The sequence below is a fragment of the Betta splendens genome, chromosome 22 (genome assembly GCF_900634795.4).
Source record: "Betta splendens chromosome 22, fBetSpl5.4, whole genome shotgun sequence".
Lineage (NCBI taxonomy): Eukaryota > Metazoa > Chordata > Actinopteri > Anabantiformes > Osphronemidae > Betta > Betta splendens.
Window position 1 is genome coordinate 11,203,960 of NC_040900.2, and position 21,485 is coordinate 11,225,444.

The 21,485-nt window shown below is 44.8% G+C and overlaps 2 protein-coding genes across 7 annotated transcripts; both read left to right on the plus strand.

Annotated features, from left to right (window-relative positions):
* Positions 1-398: 398 nt before the first annotated feature.
* On the plus strand, positions 399-9,173 carry srrm1 (serine/arginine repetitive matrix 1). Of its 6 annotated transcripts, none has more exons than XM_029138253.3 (17): positions 399-546; positions 1,361-1,450; positions 1,580-1,702; positions 3,793-3,963; positions 4,118-4,209; positions 4,289-4,510; positions 4,725-4,910; positions 5,017-5,136; positions 5,244-5,452; positions 5,583-5,663; positions 6,465-6,551; positions 6,741-6,876; positions 6,977-7,063; positions 7,151-7,624; positions 7,726-7,915; positions 8,125-8,303; positions 8,397-9,173. In XM_029138253.3, the coding sequence occupies exons 1-17, from the start codon at positions 526-528 to the stop codon at positions 8,434-8,436; spliced, it is 2,508 nt and encodes an 835-aa protein (XP_028994086.1). In that variant the 5' UTR covers positions 399-525; the 3' UTR covers positions 8,437-9,173. The 6 variants fall into 6 exon arrangements, with proteins under 6 accessions (XP_028994086.1, XP_028994081.1, XP_028994082.1 ...); XM_029138248.3 differs by having other exon boundaries at positions 8,125-8,298; XM_029138249.3 differs by having other exon boundaries at positions 8,128-8,298.
* A 534-nt stretch (positions 9,174-9,707) lies between these two features.
* Positions 9,708-21,229, plus strand: clic4 (chloride intracellular channel 4). The gene is made up of 6 exons (XM_029138254.3): positions 9,708-10,054; positions 15,934-16,043; positions 17,767-17,892; positions 18,142-18,248; positions 19,229-19,410; positions 19,592-21,229. The coding sequence occupies exons 1-6, from the start codon at positions 9,986-9,988 to the stop codon at positions 19,754-19,756; spliced, it is 759 nt and encodes a 252-aa protein (XP_028994087.1). The 5' UTR covers positions 9,708-9,985; the 3' UTR covers positions 19,757-21,229.
* Positions 21,230-21,485: the final 256 nt, after the last annotated feature.

The window sequence follows — 21,485 nt, forward strand, 5'->3', positions numbered from 1 at the left end:
GAAATGACTGCTTGCAGTAAGCAACTTGAAGCATTAAGTAGAGTCTCTAATCTATATTAGTGTAAAATGACTTTTTCGCAATGAAGACGAACATAAAATTTCAAACACATACATTTATGCTATTGACATGTGAATGAATAATGGCATAATTACATAATACAATGCAATAACAACATTATTACAATTAAAGGTAACAAAAATGCAAATAAAATACAAGAAGACATCAAAGTTATAGTAATATTATAATTATAGTGTCCTCAGTTACCTGCGACTTCTGCTACTCTATAATACGCTATTTTAAATCAACATTATTGGTAATACGTGTGTATTTTTTTTTATAAAATAAAGGTTTTAAAACTTTCTCAGTGGTTCTTTCCAGCCTTTCTCCAGGGATTTGTGTAGTGCTCGTTACTTCCTGTAGGGGCGCACGCAGCTTCCGGTTTGCGCTTGCTACTCAACAGAACTTAACCAGAGCCACGCACGTTCTTAGCAAACTGCGTCTGTGATTATCAATTTTTCTCCACAATGGACGCGGGATTCTTCCGCGTAAGATGTTTGAATCTCTTTTCAAATACGTATTGCTGTGTCGCGCTGTGCTATATTCTTTGTTTGGAGCCACATTTTCTTGTTTGTATTTAGGTGGAGGGAGACCGTACCGTTCCACACCGTATGGTCAGAAACAGGGCTTCGTCTAATAACTGACGACATTTTTCGATTTTGTGTATTAACTATGTGGCTTTCATCATTTAGCTACGTGTATTTATAGATATTTGCGTTTTATACGTTGCATCCACCACCCATGTAGTTGCTTTACTTACACCCCATCTTAACATCAGATGAATATGTTTGCAGGAAATACACGCGCAAACTTGCTAGCGAGCTAGCTGCTGCTAATTTATCCGTCTGCTAAAGATGGCGGCCGCGCGGTGCATCGGATCTGTCTCTGTGCTAGCTAGTCACGACCATTGCTACGTTCACGTTAGCAAGAAAAAAGTAGCCACCCCTTAGGATTAAATTGCGACTGTAAATAAACTTTTGCTTTCTGTGTGTGTCATATGGTGATATTCCCGGTGTGGACTGCGTTCCAGACTGGCTAATATTAGCAGTTTATGTTTAAAGGATTAACCAGGCTCACTGTTAGCTTTAATGTTGGCTAGCTATAGACCGATGGTATCGACGATAAGCTTGCTTTAATTTGATCTTAAATTGTACATATGACTGTAGTTAGAACTACCGAACTAACGAATATCATACACAGCATTTATGAGCGCAAATTTCCTGTCTTTTGATTCCGATATCAGTTGTTAGGTACACATTCCATGTACTAAAGCTAATTTTGATTTCATTTGCTCTGCCTTAGGGCACGAGTGCGGAGCAAGACAACCGTTTCAGCAACAAGCACAAGAAACTCCTGAAGCAGCTGAAATTTGCAGAATGCCTGGACAAGAAGGTATTACGATGATTTACTATGTTAGAACGTATACCTGTTACACATTGACCACTATTTTAGTTAGATATTTATACAAAGCTAAACCGAGTGAGTAAATTGGGCCTAATCGTCACTTGTTTACATCCTAAGGTGGACATGACCAAGGTGAACTTGGAAGTCATCAAACCTTGGATTACACAGCGTGTAACCGAGATTCTGGGTTTTGAGGATGACGTCGTCATAGAGTTCATATTTAACCAGCTTGAGGAAAAGGTAACCTCTCAAAGTGTTTTTCTTCTCAAAACTGTCTTACATTTGAGGCCATTGCTTAGTCAGTAGGAAGGGGTACAATCAAATAATGCACATCCTAGTCAAATTGAAATAAAATTGGTAAAGTAATAATTGGTATTAAACTGATAAACTGACATAACTATGTTTTGCTGTGATGTGAAAAAGTGCCTTTATTCAGCAGTCTTCTAATGATGATGTGATTTATGATTTAAAAGGCCTGAACCAATATGGATGTTATACCTTGCATCAGAAGTATAGCACCAACACCTAATTAGCTCTCTCCTGAGCCCAAAGTCACTGAGCCCAACTCTCCCTTCATGATGCAGTGTGTGGTTCGAGGTGAGTTATATGCAGGGATCAACTATATCATGTCAGTGAAAGACACACCTAAACAATAGCGTAATCATACCCTCTGTAGGTATTGGCAGTGCGTTGATAGTCTGCCCCAGTCCTCTGAACCCAAATTGAAATGTAGACTGAAATCAAAGTTCCATGATTGCTCAACCTTTTGCTAGACTCAATAGATCTCCTTCTTTACATCTGTGAAGACAGTGTTGAGTTATTTTAACACCAAACAAATAATGTCTTGACCACCTGTGGTTGAATGTGTAAAATATCACATCTGTTGAGTTTGATCAGGAGAGTCCTCTACACTTTTAACCGCAGCCAGTAGTGTTGGGAGGGTGTCGCCACCACACCCCAGATTCATCATTGCATCATAATAGCAAGTTAAGCACTTCAACCACTGGAGGTTGGAGAAAAATAAAGTTTTCTACTAATTTTGTTGTTGTTGAGGTGTTAAGTCTGTATAAACCTCTGACTGCACCAAGCATCCCACTTGCATGTAGTCAGACACAACTATACCTTCAGCTCAGTTTTAAGTTACGCTATTATTTAAAATAACGAGTGATCCTGACTTTTCAAATTAAGATTCTTTCTTGCCAGTAGTTCTAGTATTATTGATTTTGATAACTAATTTTTTTCTCATTCTGTGAAGATTTTTTTTTTTTTTTTTAAACCATACTGCTCCATTGATGCCAACTACTTGAAACTTCTGCGTAATGGGTAGTTTCCATTGCACAGACTTACTTTTGGAAATGGAGGTGGGGGATTTAACCACAATAACCTCTATTAGACTATTACTAGGTTTTTATTCCATATGCAGGTAACCCTTTATAATCGTCCTGTAAAGTATAAATTATGCATTCATTCGATAATGGTATGTGACACTAGTGTTGTAACATTAAGAGTATTTATGTTTTACACTTTTCATTTTAATTGCTATAGATTGTTATTGAAGCTAAGTTTAAGGATGTTGCATTAGAAAAAAGGTAAATGAATTGAAAATACGCTAGCTCAATTATTCAGCTGTTGAAATAAAACTCCTTTTTTGTGTGATTGTGTACTCATTATTGCTTGTTCGTCTCTTGCAATTTAGATAAATGATATAACATTAAGCTCAAGGTGGTTGAGTCTCAAGCAGTAGGGAGGCGGAAGCAAGCCAAGGGAGCTCCGTGCCCACTGATCCCACGGGACTCACTGAAGACACCGGAACTGTACTTGCAGTGTTGGGTTTTAATGCACTCTGTATTGTGGCTATATGTTTAACTCCTGAAGTATAGACTGGGGAGTGGGAGGGCAAAGGCATGTAAAGTAGTGGGGATAACACTGAGGAGACCTAAGTATTTGTATCATATGGAAGGTCTTTTTTTTTTTTTTATTTTTTTAAGTGGAAAACTAAACTCAGACATGGGCTATAAAATTATACTGCATGCAGTTTTTGTGTCTCCTCTCAGGTAGCTCGCATTCTCAGCTTGGGGTTGTGAGTACAATTTAAACAGTACAGTCGCACTTCTTATTTTTGGTTACAGTCCACTATTGGACTTGAGGACAATACATGTTGTTTACAGTGTCTTATTTCAAGTATGGTTAACTAGTGAGAAATGTAATTTAGTGAGGTCTAGAAGGTGGGAATCGTCATTTGTAAGATCCTACCTCCCACTTATATTTAGTGTACTATTGTTTTAATGGCAGTATGTTTGTTTTCTGTCCTTCCTTCGTGTGTGTTGCAGCACCCAGATGCCAAGGTGATGCAAATCAACCTAACTGGCTTCCTGAATGGAAAGAATGCCCGAGAGTTCATGAAGGACCTGTGGCCCCTGCTACTGAGTGCCCAGGAGAACATTGCTGGCATACCATCTGCTTTTCTAGAGCAGAAGAAAGAGGAAATTAAACAGAGACAGGTATGATGTAGTAAATAATACTATCTTAGGTGGTAATACTTCTGTGTTCTATTTTTTTAACTTTAATTGTGGAGAGGACGATATGTCCTGGTGTTTATGAGCATAGTTGCCAGTGTGTTTTGATCATGGCAATAAATGATTCCGTTTCTGACAGATTGAACAGGAGAAGCTTGCGTCACTAAAAAAGGGTGATGAGGATAAGAAAGAAAAGGATAGAGAGAGGGCTCAGTCAAAGAGTCCACGGAGGTAAGAGATTGCACTTTGTGTTAAGGTCAGTGGATGTTTTATTTTTGTATCAAATAACACGTAGTACCTCTCTGTGAAGGCGAAAGACAAGGTCACCATCACCACGGCGAAGGTCACCTGTGAAGCGAGATAGAAAACGTAGCCCCTCGCGCTCCCCTAGGCGCAAACCCAGTCCAGTTGGTGGAAGTTCACCCCCGCCGCCCCTCATGCAGCTGCCCACGAAACCCACAGAGCAGCTTGCAGATTCAGATCCATCAGGAAGAGCGATGCAAGAAGAAGTCATTCAAGAAGCTTCCATCTGGTCTGTGAAAAATTTCCTCTGATTTACTTAAACTAAAGTTTTAAATGCATGCAACATCTGCATTTCATATGTAAGAGGATTGTAATAACTTGTTGATTATTGCAGTTGAATTTTAGCCAGTCAGTAAATAGTTTGACTATTCCATGACATGCTAAACAGTAATAGTCACACAAGGAATGTTTAAAACTTAAATATGTAATTTCTCTCTCCATAGTGATACAGTTGTGGAGGTGGTAAAAGCAGACTCTGTGACTGAAGTCAAGGAGCCCTCTCCAGAGAAAACTCATAAAAAAGAGCAAAGGCCCAGGTCCCGGGAGAGGGAGAAGGACAACCGGAGGGAAAGGCCTCACCATCGATCTCGTTCTCATTCCCGCTCTCGCAGGCGTCGTTCCCGTTCTCGGTATTTTAGCAGTTTTTGGTATTATATAGTATGTTGTCTTCTAGTCCTACATTGTGTTGTTCATAAAAAAATACATAATTTTCCTATGCAACCTGTACACCATCAGGTCTTACTCTCCTCGTAGAAGGCAGAGTCCCAGGAGAAGAATGTCTCCTCGTAGGAGAAGCCCTCCCAGACGTGGCCCCGCTGCCGCAAGACACAGACATAGGCGCTCTCCTATTCGCAGGTTCGTAAATTGCTTGTCAAGCGTATATTTTTACCTTCTGTTTGTAGATTCTTTTAAAATTCTGTTATCTACATATATTTTTATTGATTGTTTACTATTTCCTGCAGGAGGCGCTCTCGCTCTGCTTCATCCTCTGGAAGCAGCTCCTCAGGCTCTCGCTCACCCAAAAAACTGATGAAAAGAATATCTAGCACACCTCCACGAAAACCGGTTCTTCACCCTGACACCTCCATTAGCCCAGCAGGGAGGGATAGACGGTCGCTGTCTCCACGTGCCAGAAGAAGCCGGGGCTCCCCTTCCCCACCCAGATCCTCTGGTATGATTTTCATTTTTTTTTTTTGTATTTGAACTTGTACTTAAGGCTATTAGGTTTATTCATTATATAGTTTCAGGAAGGCTTCAAAAAGTGTGTTTGTCCTAAACACGTTGTTGTATTATTTTTCTAGGTTTAAAGAGAAAACAAGGAGGAAGAGGTCCTTCTCCATCTGATAATGCAAAACCAAGACTGTCTGATGGCTCTGAGTCTGGTAAGCTTTGAATTAGATTATTTACAGAACGATAGTAGTAAAATGCCTTAGAGCTTATATTAGAAATGATAATTTGTATGGAGATCCCAGTAACAGTGGAGAATCCACTAAACAAAACTATACTATTTTTTCCCCCTCTTGTCCTTTGGTGCCAGTCAGATGGAAGTTGCAAGATGCAGGGTTTCACATGTTACCATGTCAATGACATATAGTTAGGGTTAGTGCAGGAGTGGGCAAACTTGGTCCTCGAGGTCCACTGTCCTGCTGGTTTTCCAACCCTCCCTGCCCCAGTGACTGCTGATTACCTCAATCACGTGTGTTCAGTCAGTCAGCAGCTGACAAAGCTAACTGGCACACCTGATGAGGGTGATCAGCAGGGAGGATTGAAAAACCACCCCTGGATTAGTGGATTGTTTTTGAAGATGCACCGCAAACTAGGACTGGTAAACTACTGATACCAGTTTTTGCTTTTGTTTCCAGTGTTACGTTAATAAGTGCTGTGAAAATTAACAGATGTTTGTGTAAATTTGAATACATGTCTTGATTATATTGTTTCCATGTGTTAACCTACTGTACTTGAGTGACAATCATGTAATAATCGTAGTCATGGTAACCATAGAGATAGAAATACAGCACACAGAAACAGTTGAATTAACAGTAAAATGTCACTACAGCGTGTTCTAATGGATTGTCAGCCTTCACAAAGTAAATTTGTTTTCTATATTGTGTCACCTGTAATATTTCCATGGCCGGTTTCAATGCTTTTAATACTGATGGGACGTTCAATGCTCTACGTTTCAGAGGAGGATAAAAATGAAAAAGGGGCAACAGCAGATTCAGTGCAGCAGCGACGTCAGTATCGCAGACAGAATCAACAGTCATCTTCAGGTTAGAAGCATTTTGTTTCTGTTCTTCTCCTATACCAACTCATCTCTCTGTGTCTCTCGCTCTCCCAAACCACATCTCTGTCCTTGTTTGCATCGTCTCATTTTGAAGCTGTGCCTTAACCTCCACCTTTACCGGATACACTAAAGTCTTCAGTAAAACAGTTGTTGATGTCTTCTGTTGTGGTTTCAGACACAGGATCTTCCTCATCTGAAGAAGAGGGACCCAAGAGACCAACAGCAGGGTCAAGTGCTAGAAATGGTGAAGTCAGAAGAAGGCGCAGCCGTACTCCTTCTCCACGCAGACGACACAGGGATCCGTCTCCAAGGTCGAACATCAAGCACAAAATTACTGTTTTTATGTTTGGCAGATTAAGCTCCTAAATAATTTTAATTAATATATAGTGTTATCCCCTCCCCCCATTTTAGGAAAAGGAGATCTCCATCTCCAGGACGCAGACGTCGTTCCCCTTCTCCACTGCGACGGCGCAGATCTCTTTCTCCGCCTAGACGCCGGTATAGACATTAATTTAAGTCTGAAATTGTCAATTTCCCTATAATTTAATTCGGAAATGTTTTAACTTTAAATGTGATGCTTCATAGGTCTCCTTCCCCGCCTCCCTGTCGTAGATCTCCTTCCCCAAGGCGATATTCTCCCCCTATTCAGCGTCGCTACAGCCCGTCCCCTTTGCCGTCTCAGAAAAGAAAGATGTCCAGCTCTCCCACAAAACGCCCTTCCCCACTGCCCAAGCGGCGTCCCTCAAGGTCTCCCAAGCGCAGAAGTTCTCCTCAGAGAAGACGTGCATCTCCATCTTCCTCTCCACCAAGACACAGGAGGAGCCCCATGTTGCCTTCTGGTCGCCTAGGCAGAGATGTACGATCCCCTGTTAGGGCAGTCAACCGCCTCTCCCCGTCACCTGCAAACCGTAACCGCAATGTTAGGGGCTCTACCAGTCCACAGAGACGTTTCGAATCCTCCATATCTCCATCTAATCACCGGAGGCAGCAGTCCCCTTCACACAGCGGCAAACCGTTTCGCAGAGTGTCCCGTACTCCGGAGCCACGCAACAACCAGAGGTGAATAAGGAGCAAGGACACGAATTATTCACTTTGTCTTTCTGTTAATTAGTTTGTCTATGAACTGTAATTCTTACAACCTCCCTGAATCTTGTCTACAGACCCTCTCCTAGCCCCCAGCCTATGAGAAGAGCATCTTCCAGATCAAGATCAGTTTCCCCTCGTCCAGCGGCTCAGAAACATCTTGTCCCTGCATCTGGCTCCCCATCTCCTTCTCGCTCTGTCAGTGGATCCCCACCTCCAGCCAAAAAGGCCAGCAGCGGCGGTTCTGGCAGCCAGTCTCCAAGCAAGGTGTCATACTTTAGCTTAAGAACTGAAAACTGTCATGAGTTTGTAATAATGTTTTAATTTGCAATTGAATAATTCCCACACATTTTGAAAAGCCTTTTTTATTTATCATTTTGTAACATTTTCATTTAAATAGCAAATTCATTTTGGCTTAACATTTTTGTGGTGTTAAATGCTTCTGCCATTGTCTTCATATTATGTTCATTTTATAGCAGAACTCCGATGTTGAGGGCAGTGGAAAGAAGAAGAAGAAGAAGAAGGAAAAGAAACACAAGAAAGACAAGAAACACAAGAAGCACAAGAAGCATAAGAAGGAAAAAGCTGGTGCCACTGCGAGTGGAGAGACACAAGAAACCCAGGGTGTGGAGGATGGAGATTCAAGAAAGGTTAAGTGTGTCTGATTTTAACGTCTACAATTGTAGTTAATACTTCTGCCCCAATCTGTATTTGTATGTAGACGGCTATATATCTGTTTTTCATTCAGGAATCAGACTCAGAAGTTGAGGACAGCTTGGATGATCTAGAGAAGCACCTTAGAGAGAAGGCTCTGCGCTCCATGAGGAAGGCTCAACTGTCTCCCTCACAGATGTCCTGAAAACAAGGGGCTTTTTCACTTTTGTGTTTTCCACTCACTCTTGATGTTTGTCATCTGGTTCAGCTTTAGAATGTACAAATTGTTATTCTTGAGTCATTTGTGTTCTTTTTACTGGTTTGGTACATTCTACAGTGTGTTTCATTAAGAGCTTGATTTATCAGTGTATTATCTAAACTGTAAAGAAGCTTGTGTTGTCTATAATTTTAAATTGTTGACCAGGGACACGGTTTAAGTTGGACAGGTTAAAAATATTTTGCACAGCCTAAAGTAGATTCTATTGAGAAATTATTGCATGTGCAATGATTGTCTCTGATGTGCATGAACCACTGACCCTTTGGGGTGTAGATAAAAACCAACATACGATAAACAACCTTTTACTTTTGCCCTTAGTGACCTATTGGCACCACCGTGTGTACTACTACAGGCTGTAACAGAATGTTATGTCCCCATATTGTAACTCAGTAGAGGTGTTTGGCATTGGTTTCCTCCGACTTCGAAATTGTCCTGTAAGTCTAAAACGACCTGATAACCATGCTTTAATTCTTAAACAATTTGATATGCAATTTTGTGTTGACACCAAGCTAATCTTTGTTGGACTGCTATTTGATTTGTATTTAGAAACCCTGGAATCTGTCATCCTTTGAGAATTAAAACCCTTTTATAGGAGCTGTGCGTTGTTGCTTTTTTTTGTACATGATTTGGATTAGATAGTGTTTATAGAAAATTTTCAGACTTTAGACTTAGTTCAATGTAGAAAGTGATTAAACTGCTCAAATGTTAAAATCTAATGGTTAAATGGGCTTTTTATGTTTGATTTTTGGTTTCTATTTGTATATGACACTGCAAACTGCCGGTCACTAAGTCACAACCCGTGCGGTTTGCCAACATTTGTGTGCGTTCACTTGAATTGTAATCACTCACACCGAATGATTAGACAAAGTTAAAAAGAACAAGGCTGTAAATAATTAGCAATAAAACGTGTCACTGGCTATTTTGTCTTAATTCTAAAACACAGACTGACGTCTTTTAGTTCATTTATAACGGTAACGAGCTGTTGTTGGTACAGCAGCGCCCCCCCCCCTCCTCCCGCAGGAGACTCCCTCCTTAAACCCTCCCACCGCATCTGGCGTTTGCGCCGCAGATGACATCACAGCTTCAAATATTCCCGTTTCTCCTCCGCGTCGTCCTCGTGCTGCGTGAAGACCCCCCCCGGCGCGTTTTTCCACGGCTCCGCGGGCTTAAAAAGTTCCACATCGCGGCAGAGAAGCACCGCGACTCGTCCAGCAGACAGCGCTGCGTCCCGGTGCGCGTCGCCAAACGAACGGCCTGCTCCCAGAACCGGGTCCTCCTCTTTAGGGAGAGGGAAAAAACGCCTGGTGGACTCGAAGAGGCGGCGGAGAAGTGGACCGAGCCGAGTCGGGCGTGGTAGCAGAGAAAAGTCAGCGTTGTTAGCGGAGGTCGAAGACGGAGCAGCCACGATGTCGCTGTCGGTACCGCAGAACGGCGTGAAGGCGGACAACGAGCCCGTTATCGAGCTGTTTGTGAAGGTAAGTCCGCAGAAGTGGCAGCAAGTTCGGCGTTTTCCAGCACTTCGCGAAACAGCCGCCGCTGATGATAACGGACGCGTTTCTCCTTTGGAAAAAGGAGGGATTCAAACTCAAACGAGGGGTTTTCTCACCGAATTAAACGGCTAACACAACGGCGTTTATTTCACCAACAATAAAGCGGGGTTCCGCTTGGCTGCTTTCTTTTACGTTGAGAAGTGAAGGCTCTCGCCCTCCGCCGCTCGCGGCCATGTGGAGCTGCAGCGTCCACGCACAAAGCGGGGACGGACGAGCGCGCGGCGCGGACGGCTGCGCGCGCGTCCACCGGCGGAGCTCGGTCCGCGGCAGCCGAGGCAGCGCCTGCGTTTCCACGTCCACGGACGGCTGCTGTGCGTTACGTGGTGTCCAGCTTTCAGCGGAACAGCAGTGGAGTGGAGTCATTTGAAATGAACTCTATAGTAAAAGACGTGTGTGTGTGTGTGTGTGTGTGTGTGTGTGTGTGTGTGTGTGTGTGTGTGTGTGTGTGTGTGTGTGTGTGTGTGTTACTCTTTACCTGAAGGATCTGAATGTGATCATTTAGATTGGATGTGATCGTGAGCTTTGCTGCTTCTTGTTGCTTTGCAGGGCGGGAAACGGCAGAGAACGGGGAACAAGGGGGGAGAGTGGGAGGGAGGGTGAGAGGAGGGGGCGGGTGGCTGGTGGTGATGGAGGTGTCACTGATCCAAACAGCAAGTACCTAAATACTAACGCGGCGCTGGAATCAACCCCAGTCCTCATTTGTCGTGAATCCTGTGACGGGGCGTTTGCTCAGAGGCTCTCGGATCCCAGCGTTTCTCCAGCAGAGGTTACGTCATCCCCAGGCCCGGAACGAGTCCACATGTGCCCCCCCCCCCTTGTGCCGTGTGTACAGAAGTTTGTGTGTTTGCAGCCGCGTGCGTCCGCCTTCGTCTCCATGTGGCAGCATGTGTCGCCCTCTATTATTGACGCTATTGTCTGACCCGCGCCGTTAAACGCCGTCACGGGACACAATGGGAGCCGTGTAGGTTGCTGCGGGCGTCTGTCTGCGGGCCGGGCCTCTGGGAACAGCTGATAACGACCTGTGTGCTGAGAGCACACGGCTGCGTGAGATCCTTTAGGGCACCGCCACATATCAGCGCTGACTAATTATACTTCCAGACGAGTCGCCTCCGTTTCTCTCTAAAGGCTGATTAGATGCTTCCAGAGGTTTGCGATGCTGTTGTTGTCCCGTTCCTATGACAACCCTTTGTGCTCATCCTTTAAGGGCGTGGAGGCGGAGCGTTGTCAGCGTTTATTGCCCTTGGCTGCAGATGAGCCCGATAGGCGTTTGTGAGAGCGAGGATCGACCTTTGACCCCGGCCGCGGCGCGGCAGATTAAATATTGCCCTGCGCTCGTGAGCAGCAGTCAGAGCTGGAGAGTCTCTCTTCCCGGCATCCGCCCACGGAGCGTCTGTGTCATCTGGCAAGTCGCCATCTCACACGGTTGAAGGAGTAGTAACAGTAACTCCCGGATATAGTGTATTTACGTTATGTTATGGAAAAAAGTCAAGCTGCCCATAATATTATGGGCTGACTGACTCAGTTATTCTGTTAACCTGTGACGGAAAGTTGCTGTTGCACTGTTATGATCACATCCGTGCAGGTGTGGTTATGTTTTCATTAGGTTCTCCACAAATTATTTTTCTGAATGCAGCACAGTGAGCAGAATGTGGATGAGTTACGGGAAGCACTCCACTTTTTTTTTTTTTTTTTAACGCTGCTGGCTGCAAAGCATTGCACTGCAATGACCACATTTAAACTAGCGATGATCCAGCGTGACCCTCGGTGGGTCATGATACAAAGCCCCTAGCATATGCTCACTGTTGCATTTCGGCGTAAAGTGCCCCCTCCCTCCTTCCCTCGGGTGGCATTATATGTAACTGAGGGACTATTTTAAACGGCTAAATCAATAGAGCAGTTTTTCCTCCGGCATTTATGAATCGCTGCAGTCAGCATCATGAGTTGGGGGACAAAGATTAATGGCTGGCGCCGCGTTGTTGCCGCGGGCTGCTGTTTCTGCCGCAGCACCTGACGTTCTGGAAACGGGCCCAATCAGCCTGGCACTACGTTATCACGCTCCATTTAAAGACCGGTTGTGCAGTAATTAAGATTACAAGGCGGCTCATCGCAGCACACCGAGTGCCGGGGTAGCTGTTTAAAACCCCATTGTGCCCGTGTGCGCTCGGCGTACTGTTCCCGACGCCTTCGGGACGAGGAAGCGCTGTGCTGACTTTCCAGGAAGCCAGTTGCTAATGGGGCACTTCTTCTGCAGGGGGTGTGAAGGTCATGTGTGATCAGCAGGTTTTCTTCACCCAGCTCCCCCCTCCTGCCTCCAGGCGTCCACGCTCGTTTGTCTAGAGAGTCCAGATCAAGTTGTAATAACCTTTCTGACGCCGCACACCCTGCTTTAGCCATTAACCTCCCACTCTCCACACAGACTGAGGCTGGTAAATGGTGCTCATGTGAAGCAGCCCTTCGTCTGACAGGAAGCACAGCTTTCCACTGGGTGATGTCAGCCTGGATCGGCGCCTCACAGAGTACGAGACGGTTTCCATGAGTCTGAAGGCTGAGTCCTCTGTACACTCATGCCTCCTGATCGTCGGTCACTCATCGCTCACTCGTTCCAGCACCCAGGCGTCATGAGCCTAAGTTCAGTTTGGCGAGGCCGAGTGGGCCCGCCGTGGCCCCAGTAGCCCTTAGTCGGAGTCCTGAACCCAACCCAACCCAGGCTGCAAACATGGAGACGTTGCCATGACGTTGCCATGGCTGCGCGCTCTTAAAGGGACATTCCTGCTGTGTGTCAGAGCAGGAGGAGCAGAGCTGCAGCCTCTGGTTACATCATTCCTTCCTTATTCGGTCAAAGTGTGGCTTGAACCTGATGAGCTGCCCACCCAATTTAGACTGTGAAGTGTGTCGTGGAGGGAGCGGCCCAGTCCGACATGGTACTAATATTAGGCCGTGAGCAGAGACTGAGCGAGAACTGTGAACAGAATCCTTTGTCCCTGGCTGCTGGTTGCTGTAACTGGGATCTCAGAGCACCAGTACACGAGTTTTGACTTTATTAACAGAGAAGCTCTGGAATGTAATGACCAGCCATGTCAGCAAATAAATGGTTGACAAGGAGGTGAAGGTCGAGTGGAGCAGCCCTCGCATTTTATGTGCCTCTTGTTAACAGTCATGGGACCGGACACGTGAAGTGGAACCCTTTTCTGTCGGTGCACTTCAACTGTGCCCATATAACGTTACAGCAGTGGCTCTAGAAGCAAATACAGAGGAAGTGATAAAAGAAGTGACCTCACTGCGTCTGAGACGACAGTGTGTTTCACAGATGACCCCCCCCCTCATCTCTGGTCCGACCGCCTGAGGCCCATTGTGCTGCCGCAGAGGCCACGTTGGCTCCTAGACTCCATGCGACCTGAGTCCGAGCCTCCACCCGGCAGCTGCGTGCGCTTGGCATTGAATAAACGCGTATCTGTTGACTCAGGGTCCATCGGCTGAGCCTAAATAAAGCTCGGAGTCAGCTGTTGCTGCTTCTGTCGTCTCACAGAATCTCTGCGGTATTACAGATATTTTGAACGCGTTTTCTTCATTTGTAAATGAATCTGGTTTTCGTGTTGGAAATTGCACAGCGTGATTGTACCATAAAAGGGCCGACTCCAAAATGAGTCCTCCTCTCCCTTGTTTGTTTTGTTGGTTTGCGTTTTTTTCCTCCCCTTGCTAACCGGTGACGTGCCAAAACTCAACAAAAAGCACTTTGTGTTGCTGCTGCATGGAGGTTTTTCAGAAGCCCTTCTGTGAATGTCGCACTACGATGCCGGCCCTCTGGAAAGTGCGAGAGCCTGGAAGAGGACGCTGTTGTGCAGATGTGTCCCAAACCTCCGCAGCCTCTATGTTAAATGGGGTTAATGTGCACCGTTACAGCTCCATATTGGTTCATCCAACGCTGTGGGACAGCTGGAAGTCGAGCTCCACCAGCATCATCACTTAAATCAAACAAAGCACCCCTTTTGGTGGGAGGAACAGGACATTTCTGGAATACTTTCTCCCTCCTCTCCAAATGTCCAGCCCCCCCCTCCCTCCACAAAGGGGCCTAGGATAAGGGGGAAGGGAGAGAGGGGGTTGAAGAAGCAGCAGCAAGAATATAGCAGTGTGCCAAATGGCAAAGAGCCTCTTTAGCAGGCTGTCCTCCCACTTCTATCTAGTACCTCTTTGTGTTGGCGAGATCCAGATCCCTAATTTCCTCCCCATTCCTTGTAAAACCCTTATTTTTCCTCCGTCTATTAGCAGCAAATAGCAGCGACACTTTGTCATATGGGAATGAAACACACGAATCGGAACTGTCTCCATGAGGCATGCTCCGCTGGGTTTTCGCCGCCGATGCTCTATTTTGAAATTGTGTGAGGTGAAAAGGGGACTTCCATTTGGTGAACAAAGGCGGTGATCTAATCCATGCTTTTCAGATATTGAATTGAGGAGGGAGGCGAGGGGGGGGGGGGGGGGGGGACAGCGGCGATACAATAGGAGCCAGGAGGCAGATCAAACAGAGCCTTCCCACTGGGCGTCACACAGAGGACAACAGCAGACGGGCTGTCCTTACCAGCCAGGAGCAGCAAAGTCCTCCATGCACAACGCACAACCTGCATCTTAGATATTAAGCAAATCCTCCTGCCGGGATAGTCGTTCAGTTCAGACCTATTTGAATCTCATTCTTACCATTGCAAATGTGTCTGCTGCCTCCTGACTATTGTTCTGCGCCCTTTGCATTGCACACAGACGCGCTTTGCATGTCGCCTCTGCAGTTGCAAAAGGAGTAAAGAAAGCGTGGATGCCGACGAGGAGACGCTTAAGACACCAGACAAAACACTGATCTTCAGCTGGTTTCAGTTTCACACGGACTCTATTGCAGTAATGCTCTGAATGAGGAGGCGCATTCCACAGTGCAGCTACTATTATTCTTGTGAATACATACAGACATTCTCTTTTTGGCCCACATACCTGGATAGGCTTGGTATCCACACGGCTACATAGCTTAGTAGAAGCCTGGGTGTTAAGATTAAAGACCTGAATGGGCCTCCATTTTGCTATGATGAGAAGTGACTGTCAGGCGCATTGAGGTCATAATCCTAATAACTGCTGCACCCTCCCAAAGCCATTATCCTAATGACTTCAAAGCAAACCACCCTGGTCCGATTCTATGCCCTCGTCACTGTCTACATGACAGGTAGCTCATGACTGAGTTAAAATAAAGGCAGAGAACATGACAAATGATCAGTGGTAGGTAGAAAGAAGGGGGTTTTCGCCAACCGTTTTCTGCACCCTCTCTAGGCCTTTCTGTGTTTTTTGTGTGGGGAGGAGCCGCATTCACTGCTATTGTGATTTTTGACTTGGTGTTTTTGACGGGATGTTAAAATCTAATCTCCGTCCTGTGTCCTAATCACTGGAGAGGTTTTCTGATGCCCTTTTCAGGCAGTAGGGCTGCGTTCTAGTGGAGAGGAAATGTGCTGAAGCACTGGAGATAAGTAGGCTGGCCCTCGGCCCTTTCCTCCTTCCCTCCGTCTGACAGAGGGCAGCTTGTCAAGTGTATCAAAGCGTCATTGTAAAACACCCCAGGCCATAAAGTTGTGTAACAGAGAAGTGATCTCTGGCAAGATAATCGGTATGTTTTTCCATTCTGATCTCCGCTCTGAAAGCGCTATCGGTAGATGAAACGTGTTCCAGATGTTTTTAGGATCGTTGTCCGACATCTTATACTTGCACCAATTAAACTCTGGGTGTTCCAGTCTACTTCACGGTCTCCTAACTTGGTATTTGTCTGTTTGTTTAAGGCGGGAAGTGATGGAGAGAGCATCGGGAATTGCCCCTTCTCTCAGAGGCTCTTCATGATCCTGTGGCTCAAAGGAGTCGTCTTCAATGTCACCACAGTGGACCTCAAGAGGTGAGACCTGCTCTAAATAATAAATACACGATTATTATCGTCCCCTTTTCTCTTGGTTGATCATCTGGCCTCCATTTTGTGGGTGGTTTCAAGGCTTTGCAGCACTTTGATCCGACTCCGCCTCTGACACGCTCAGTGGCTCCCCGCTGCTTATTTGGTTTTCCCATGACCCCTTCTCATTTCAGGAAACAAAATGACAAAATAAACAATATAAACAGAAAAGAGAGACTATTTAGGGTACTATACTCCATTCACTTCCTTCCCTGAGTTTCATAATAAGCAACATGTTATTTTTTGCCAGTAAGATGAGAAACCAGTTAATGGACATTATTTTGTCACTAGCTGTAAGCAACGTGCTTCCAAATGTGGATTCTAATGCTGGAACATCCTCCACAAGCCCACTATGATTCATCTAAATGCTACCTAAAAGGTTTTTCCGCTCGCTACGCCCGGACAGACTGTTGCCAGTTTATTTTCATCCATTTTCCTCCATCGCTGAAGATGGAGCGACCTGCCTACGGTCTGTTTTTGTCGTGTGCATTTGCCACGTTGGATTAATGATTTGTGATATTTTGTTTCCACATGACTGTTCATTCATGGAGGTTGGGTCGTCACTGGACTTCTTCCCCTATGGGAAATTATCATCACGACTTGGTGACGAAGTTAGAAATTGTAATGGATATGTGCCTGATAATTCTAGTCCAAAGCAGTGTTAAACGCTGTGTAACTTAAAGTAGTTGATGTATCATCCTCCATCTCCTGTAAATGGAGATGTCTGCCTACCTTACTGGTATGTGTGTGTTTTTTTTTTTTCCTATCCCTTGCTCCTTAAAGAACTCTTTGCTGAATCGAGGGGAATTTGTTCCTTTCTAGACTGACTGGTCTTCCCGCTGAGTGTATGTATACTGTGTATGTACTGCCTCTAATCTTAAGTCAATATTGTCAATATGACTCTACTCTCCATATTAATTGCAATTTGTTATTGTAGTTTTTACATGGCAGAACAATGCACCTTGTCCGTTTTTAAATGGTATGAATGTTCTCAGGCTTCTCAAGGCACGTTCTCACTTTCTCTCACACTCACCTCGGTGATTATTACTGGGTGAGAGCGCCACTTCCTCGTCACATGCCAAGGAGCTGAATGAACTTCCCATTTATGTGGCCTTAGATTGATTGTCTTAGGACTCTGCTACCTTTTGCAGTACATGCACTGTCACATTAGACATGCTGTCTGCTGGCCTACACCCACCTGCCATAGTAACAGTTGTTGAGGCTGTCGCAGCCGGGCATGTTTTGTTGGTTGTGTTTGCACTCGTTCAACACTTACTCATGTGTTTTTGTTTGCTGTGTGCCGGTGTCATCTGCCTGCCACAGACATCTGGGACGAAATGTGCTAATTGAAGGACACTAAGGGAAAGGGCCAAAAACACAAGGCAGCATTTGTTGTCTATAACAAATTAAGCATCGCGGGGAAAAAAGCAGCTAAAGCTGGATAAAACGCAGGGCTCTAGAGAGCTGCTGTCCTCTAGAAGGCTGGCTTCAAAGTGCAACAGGCTCATTATTATCAGAATAATAAAGACATGAATATACAGCGTTCCCGTTTTTACATTAAAAAAAAAAATCCCTCCTCCTCCTGGAAACCCAGCAACATCTTAGTTGCATCGCTTGGGTGTTTTTTTTATGCTGCAGTTTGCTAACGGGCCCCCCTTGTGTGTCTTTTCAGAAAGCCAGCAGACCTCCAGAACCTGGCCCCCGGCACGCATCCGCCCTTCGTCACCTTCAACGGCGAGGTCAAGACTGACGTCAACAAGATCGAGGAGTTCCTCGAGGATGTCCTCTGCCCACCCAAGTGAGCAGCCGCACGGCTGAGAAAGCAGCTTGCCACACCTTTACTGCAAACAGGCTGCTATCAGTAAGGCAGCAGGAGCATTTAGTGCTGCCTCAACATGTAATGAAACTGAGTGTCTTTATTGCTAATATTTCAACCAAACCAATGGAAAATGTCAGTATAGTGTTGTGCAGGACTCTTGGCTCTTTGTACCACAGAGGGGGTAACCACTACATGAATGTGTTTTTCCCACTCGGTGCTTGTATGCAGGTACATCAAGCTTGGTGCAAGGCACCCCGAGTCAAACACAGCTGGTATGGACATCTTTGCCAAGTTCTCGGCCTACATCAAGAACTCAAAACCAGATGCTAACGAGGGTAAGCTACCGGGGTGTGTTCCTGACACACACACACACACACACACACAGAGTGGTTGGTGCACTGTTTAAGAGCAGTCGCTGTCCTATTGTGCACCCTTAGGCCTATGGTTGCTAAGCAGCGTTGGTAGCTCTGTCCCGATTGGTGGATTAGAGGGTGATACAGGAACACAGAGCTTTTGTTCTGCTGCCTCCTCCTGCCGTCATGCTCCATCTCACCTGGAGGGGTCTCTGGAAAACTGCTGAGCAGAGCAGACTTCCCCTCACCTCCCTGCCATTGATTTTATGCACCCCTGGGCCGTACTGTGAGATTAGTAGTGTAACAGATAAGAATATTAGAATGATATGCAAAATATGTAGTCTGTTGAATCCAGGGTGAAACCATTTGTGGTATTGCTCCCCTGGAAGGATGTTTTTGCTTTTTACAAATACCAGGATTTTGTATCATGTTTTCGTTGGCTATTTTCCAACCTGGGAAAATATTGAACCACGGTGATGTGGGTCTGAAACCCAAGGCTATGTCAACACAGTCTGAGGCTGAATCTCATGGTTCAGTGATAAGTGCTCTCCAAAGTCAGGCCACCTCCACTGTTGAGATACTACTATCCTCTTCATGCTAGGTTTAGTAATCTATATGTAGGAGGATATAGGTCAACAAGAAAATGGAACACCTGCGCAGTCAAATACAATACTTCCTAAGAATGTTATTGTAAGGCTGCACATGTGTTCACAATGTGGTTGTTTACTCTATTCAGGGTCTACACAATAGACTTGCCCAGAAGGGTTTGTCTCCTGATGAAAGGCTGCCCTCGTGTGGCTCTTTGGCATATGGCGCAGGCAGCTGCCTCCAAACTCGCTGAGCTGAAGCAGCTTCCATTGCTGGAACCTCGTTAGAATTCTACAATCATTGTGTTAAGTGCCGTTTATGTGGGCATGCTGAATACAATGGTATGGTTTATTATCATACTTCTAACCTTGCAGCTTTGGAGCGCGGGCTGCTCAAGACACTGCAAAAGTTGGACGAGTACCTTCGCTCACCGCTGCCCGATGAGATTGACCACAACAGCATCGAGGACGTCAAGGTCTCCAACCGCAAGTTCTTGGATGGTAATGAAATGACTCTGGCGGACTGCAACCTGCTTCCCAAACTGCATATAGTTAAGGTAAAGGATCTTAAACACTACTGAGGTTGTTGTTGTTTTGTTTGAGTTTTATGTTTGTGTATGAAAAGCTGTGAAAAGATTTCTGTATTTGTTAATTAAATTCTTTCAGAGGTGAAAATTTGAAAACAAAAATGAACCCGTGGCTCCGTTTGAGAGATGTGTGCTTTTGCTTTCCCTGCAGGTGGTGGCAAAGAAGTACAGAGGTTTTGATATCCCCAAAGAGATGACTGCTATCTGGAAGTACCTGAACACTGCCTACACCCGCGAGGAGTTCAGCAACACCTGCCCCAGCGAGAAGGAGATCGAGATCGCCTATGCGGATGTAGCAAAGAGGCTGGTCAAATGAGCCGCTCTGTCCTGGCCTTCCCTCGTCTCTCGTCACTCCCCCTCCACACTCACCCACACTCATTAACCTCAGCAGCGGAGCTGATGTGATCATTCACGAGAAAGAAGAAAAAAAAAAACACCAACAACAACAAAACAACTCTGGACTTCTTTTCCTTCTCTAATGCATGAACCGCTCCTCTTCATTTTTTATGAAGGTCTTTAGTTCATACATAAGAATGTTGCAACAAACGTTCCACGTCTATTTGCTTTAGATTATTATTTTTTACTTGCTGATGAATGTTGTGAGGCGATGGAGAAGCAGGCAGGCGTGTGTCAGTGCTTATCAATGTTAATGGAGCCCCGTCAAACATGCTCCTTGATAAGTGACCTTGAAGCTGACCTTTCCTTTGCACATAGGAGAACGGTCGCAAGCTGTTGTCAGTTCAGTCTCGTTGGTGTAATGATGAAGTCGCTCTTTCTCGGTTTGCTATATTAATGAAGTTCGGACAGATGTTTTGCTGGCTCGAGAGAAGTTAAACAGTGTTGAAGCTTCAGTGTTTTTGGTATTTGACAGGTTTCAGTAGATGCTGCAGCTAATCCAAAAATAAGTGGTTGACATATCAAGTAAAGATGCTTTATTTTCTGTTGAGCTATTAAAATAAATCAAAGTAAGTGTATTTGCAACAAAGGTCACCTGGTATAAATACTCTGATTTCCTTGTTGCCTCAAATGGGCAAAGAAACATGTAGCTTAGCTCAGTAAAACCTCCTGTGTCAGAAGTAGGAATTCAGGGAAGTGAAACCTGATTTTGTAAGAATTGTCCATGCATATGTAGCCTCCTGATCTTCAATGTAACGACGCTCGTATGTTAGCGTTACCCCTTTTCTTCTGTTCCCAATCATGAAGGACAGTCTTGGCCTAAGTTGTGCTCACTGTAGCAGCAGTTTGGATCACTGTGGATAAGAGAAGTCAAACAAATGAAGACGCCCCACTCTCACCCTCTGTAGCACAAAATGAAGGACTGTGATGTGCAGTCAGTCTTCAGCGAAGGCAACGGTGCATCCAAATATTTCATCAAAGCGCTCTTCTTTATGTAGACAAATAATCTAGTGAATGAATGTTATGATTCAGTAGCTCTTAAAGTGCTTTAGTGTTGATAAAGCACCCCACCTCCCATTTGCCATATTTCCAAACATTTGTTATGAAACAAATTTGATAAAAACAGGAATTGTAAATATTTGTTTTGACTGCTCAGAAGTCCGTATGTAAATTTTATACATTTCATTGGATATTTGAGGAGCACAGGCTGCTTTTTCTTTCCGTCTCCTTTCTGCCTTATCTTTGTTCATGTTTTCTCTCTGCGGATGTTTGCAGGAAGTTTCCCAGAGATAATATCATTACAAAAGTGTGAAATTGTACAAATAAAATATCCAAGCTGTCATTGCTTTTTTTTTAATAACTGACTGATTTCAAAATAAACTTCTTATTGACACTCTGACTTTTTCAGTGTTACTAACACACACACACCTAGAGGTTCAGTTGTTTGCCAGTTAGCTCTATTTTTTACACATTTAACTGTACCTTTACTGCTCATTTACATATTTGTCTGCCTTATACATAGTACAATATTACTGCTTCTTTCTAAAAATATCTAGCTGACATCAATTGGAAGGTTGTTCGGGTCAAATTATGTCATCCTATAATAAATAGGCTGTTAATGTGAGGGACCTGCTTCTCCAGAAATCCTC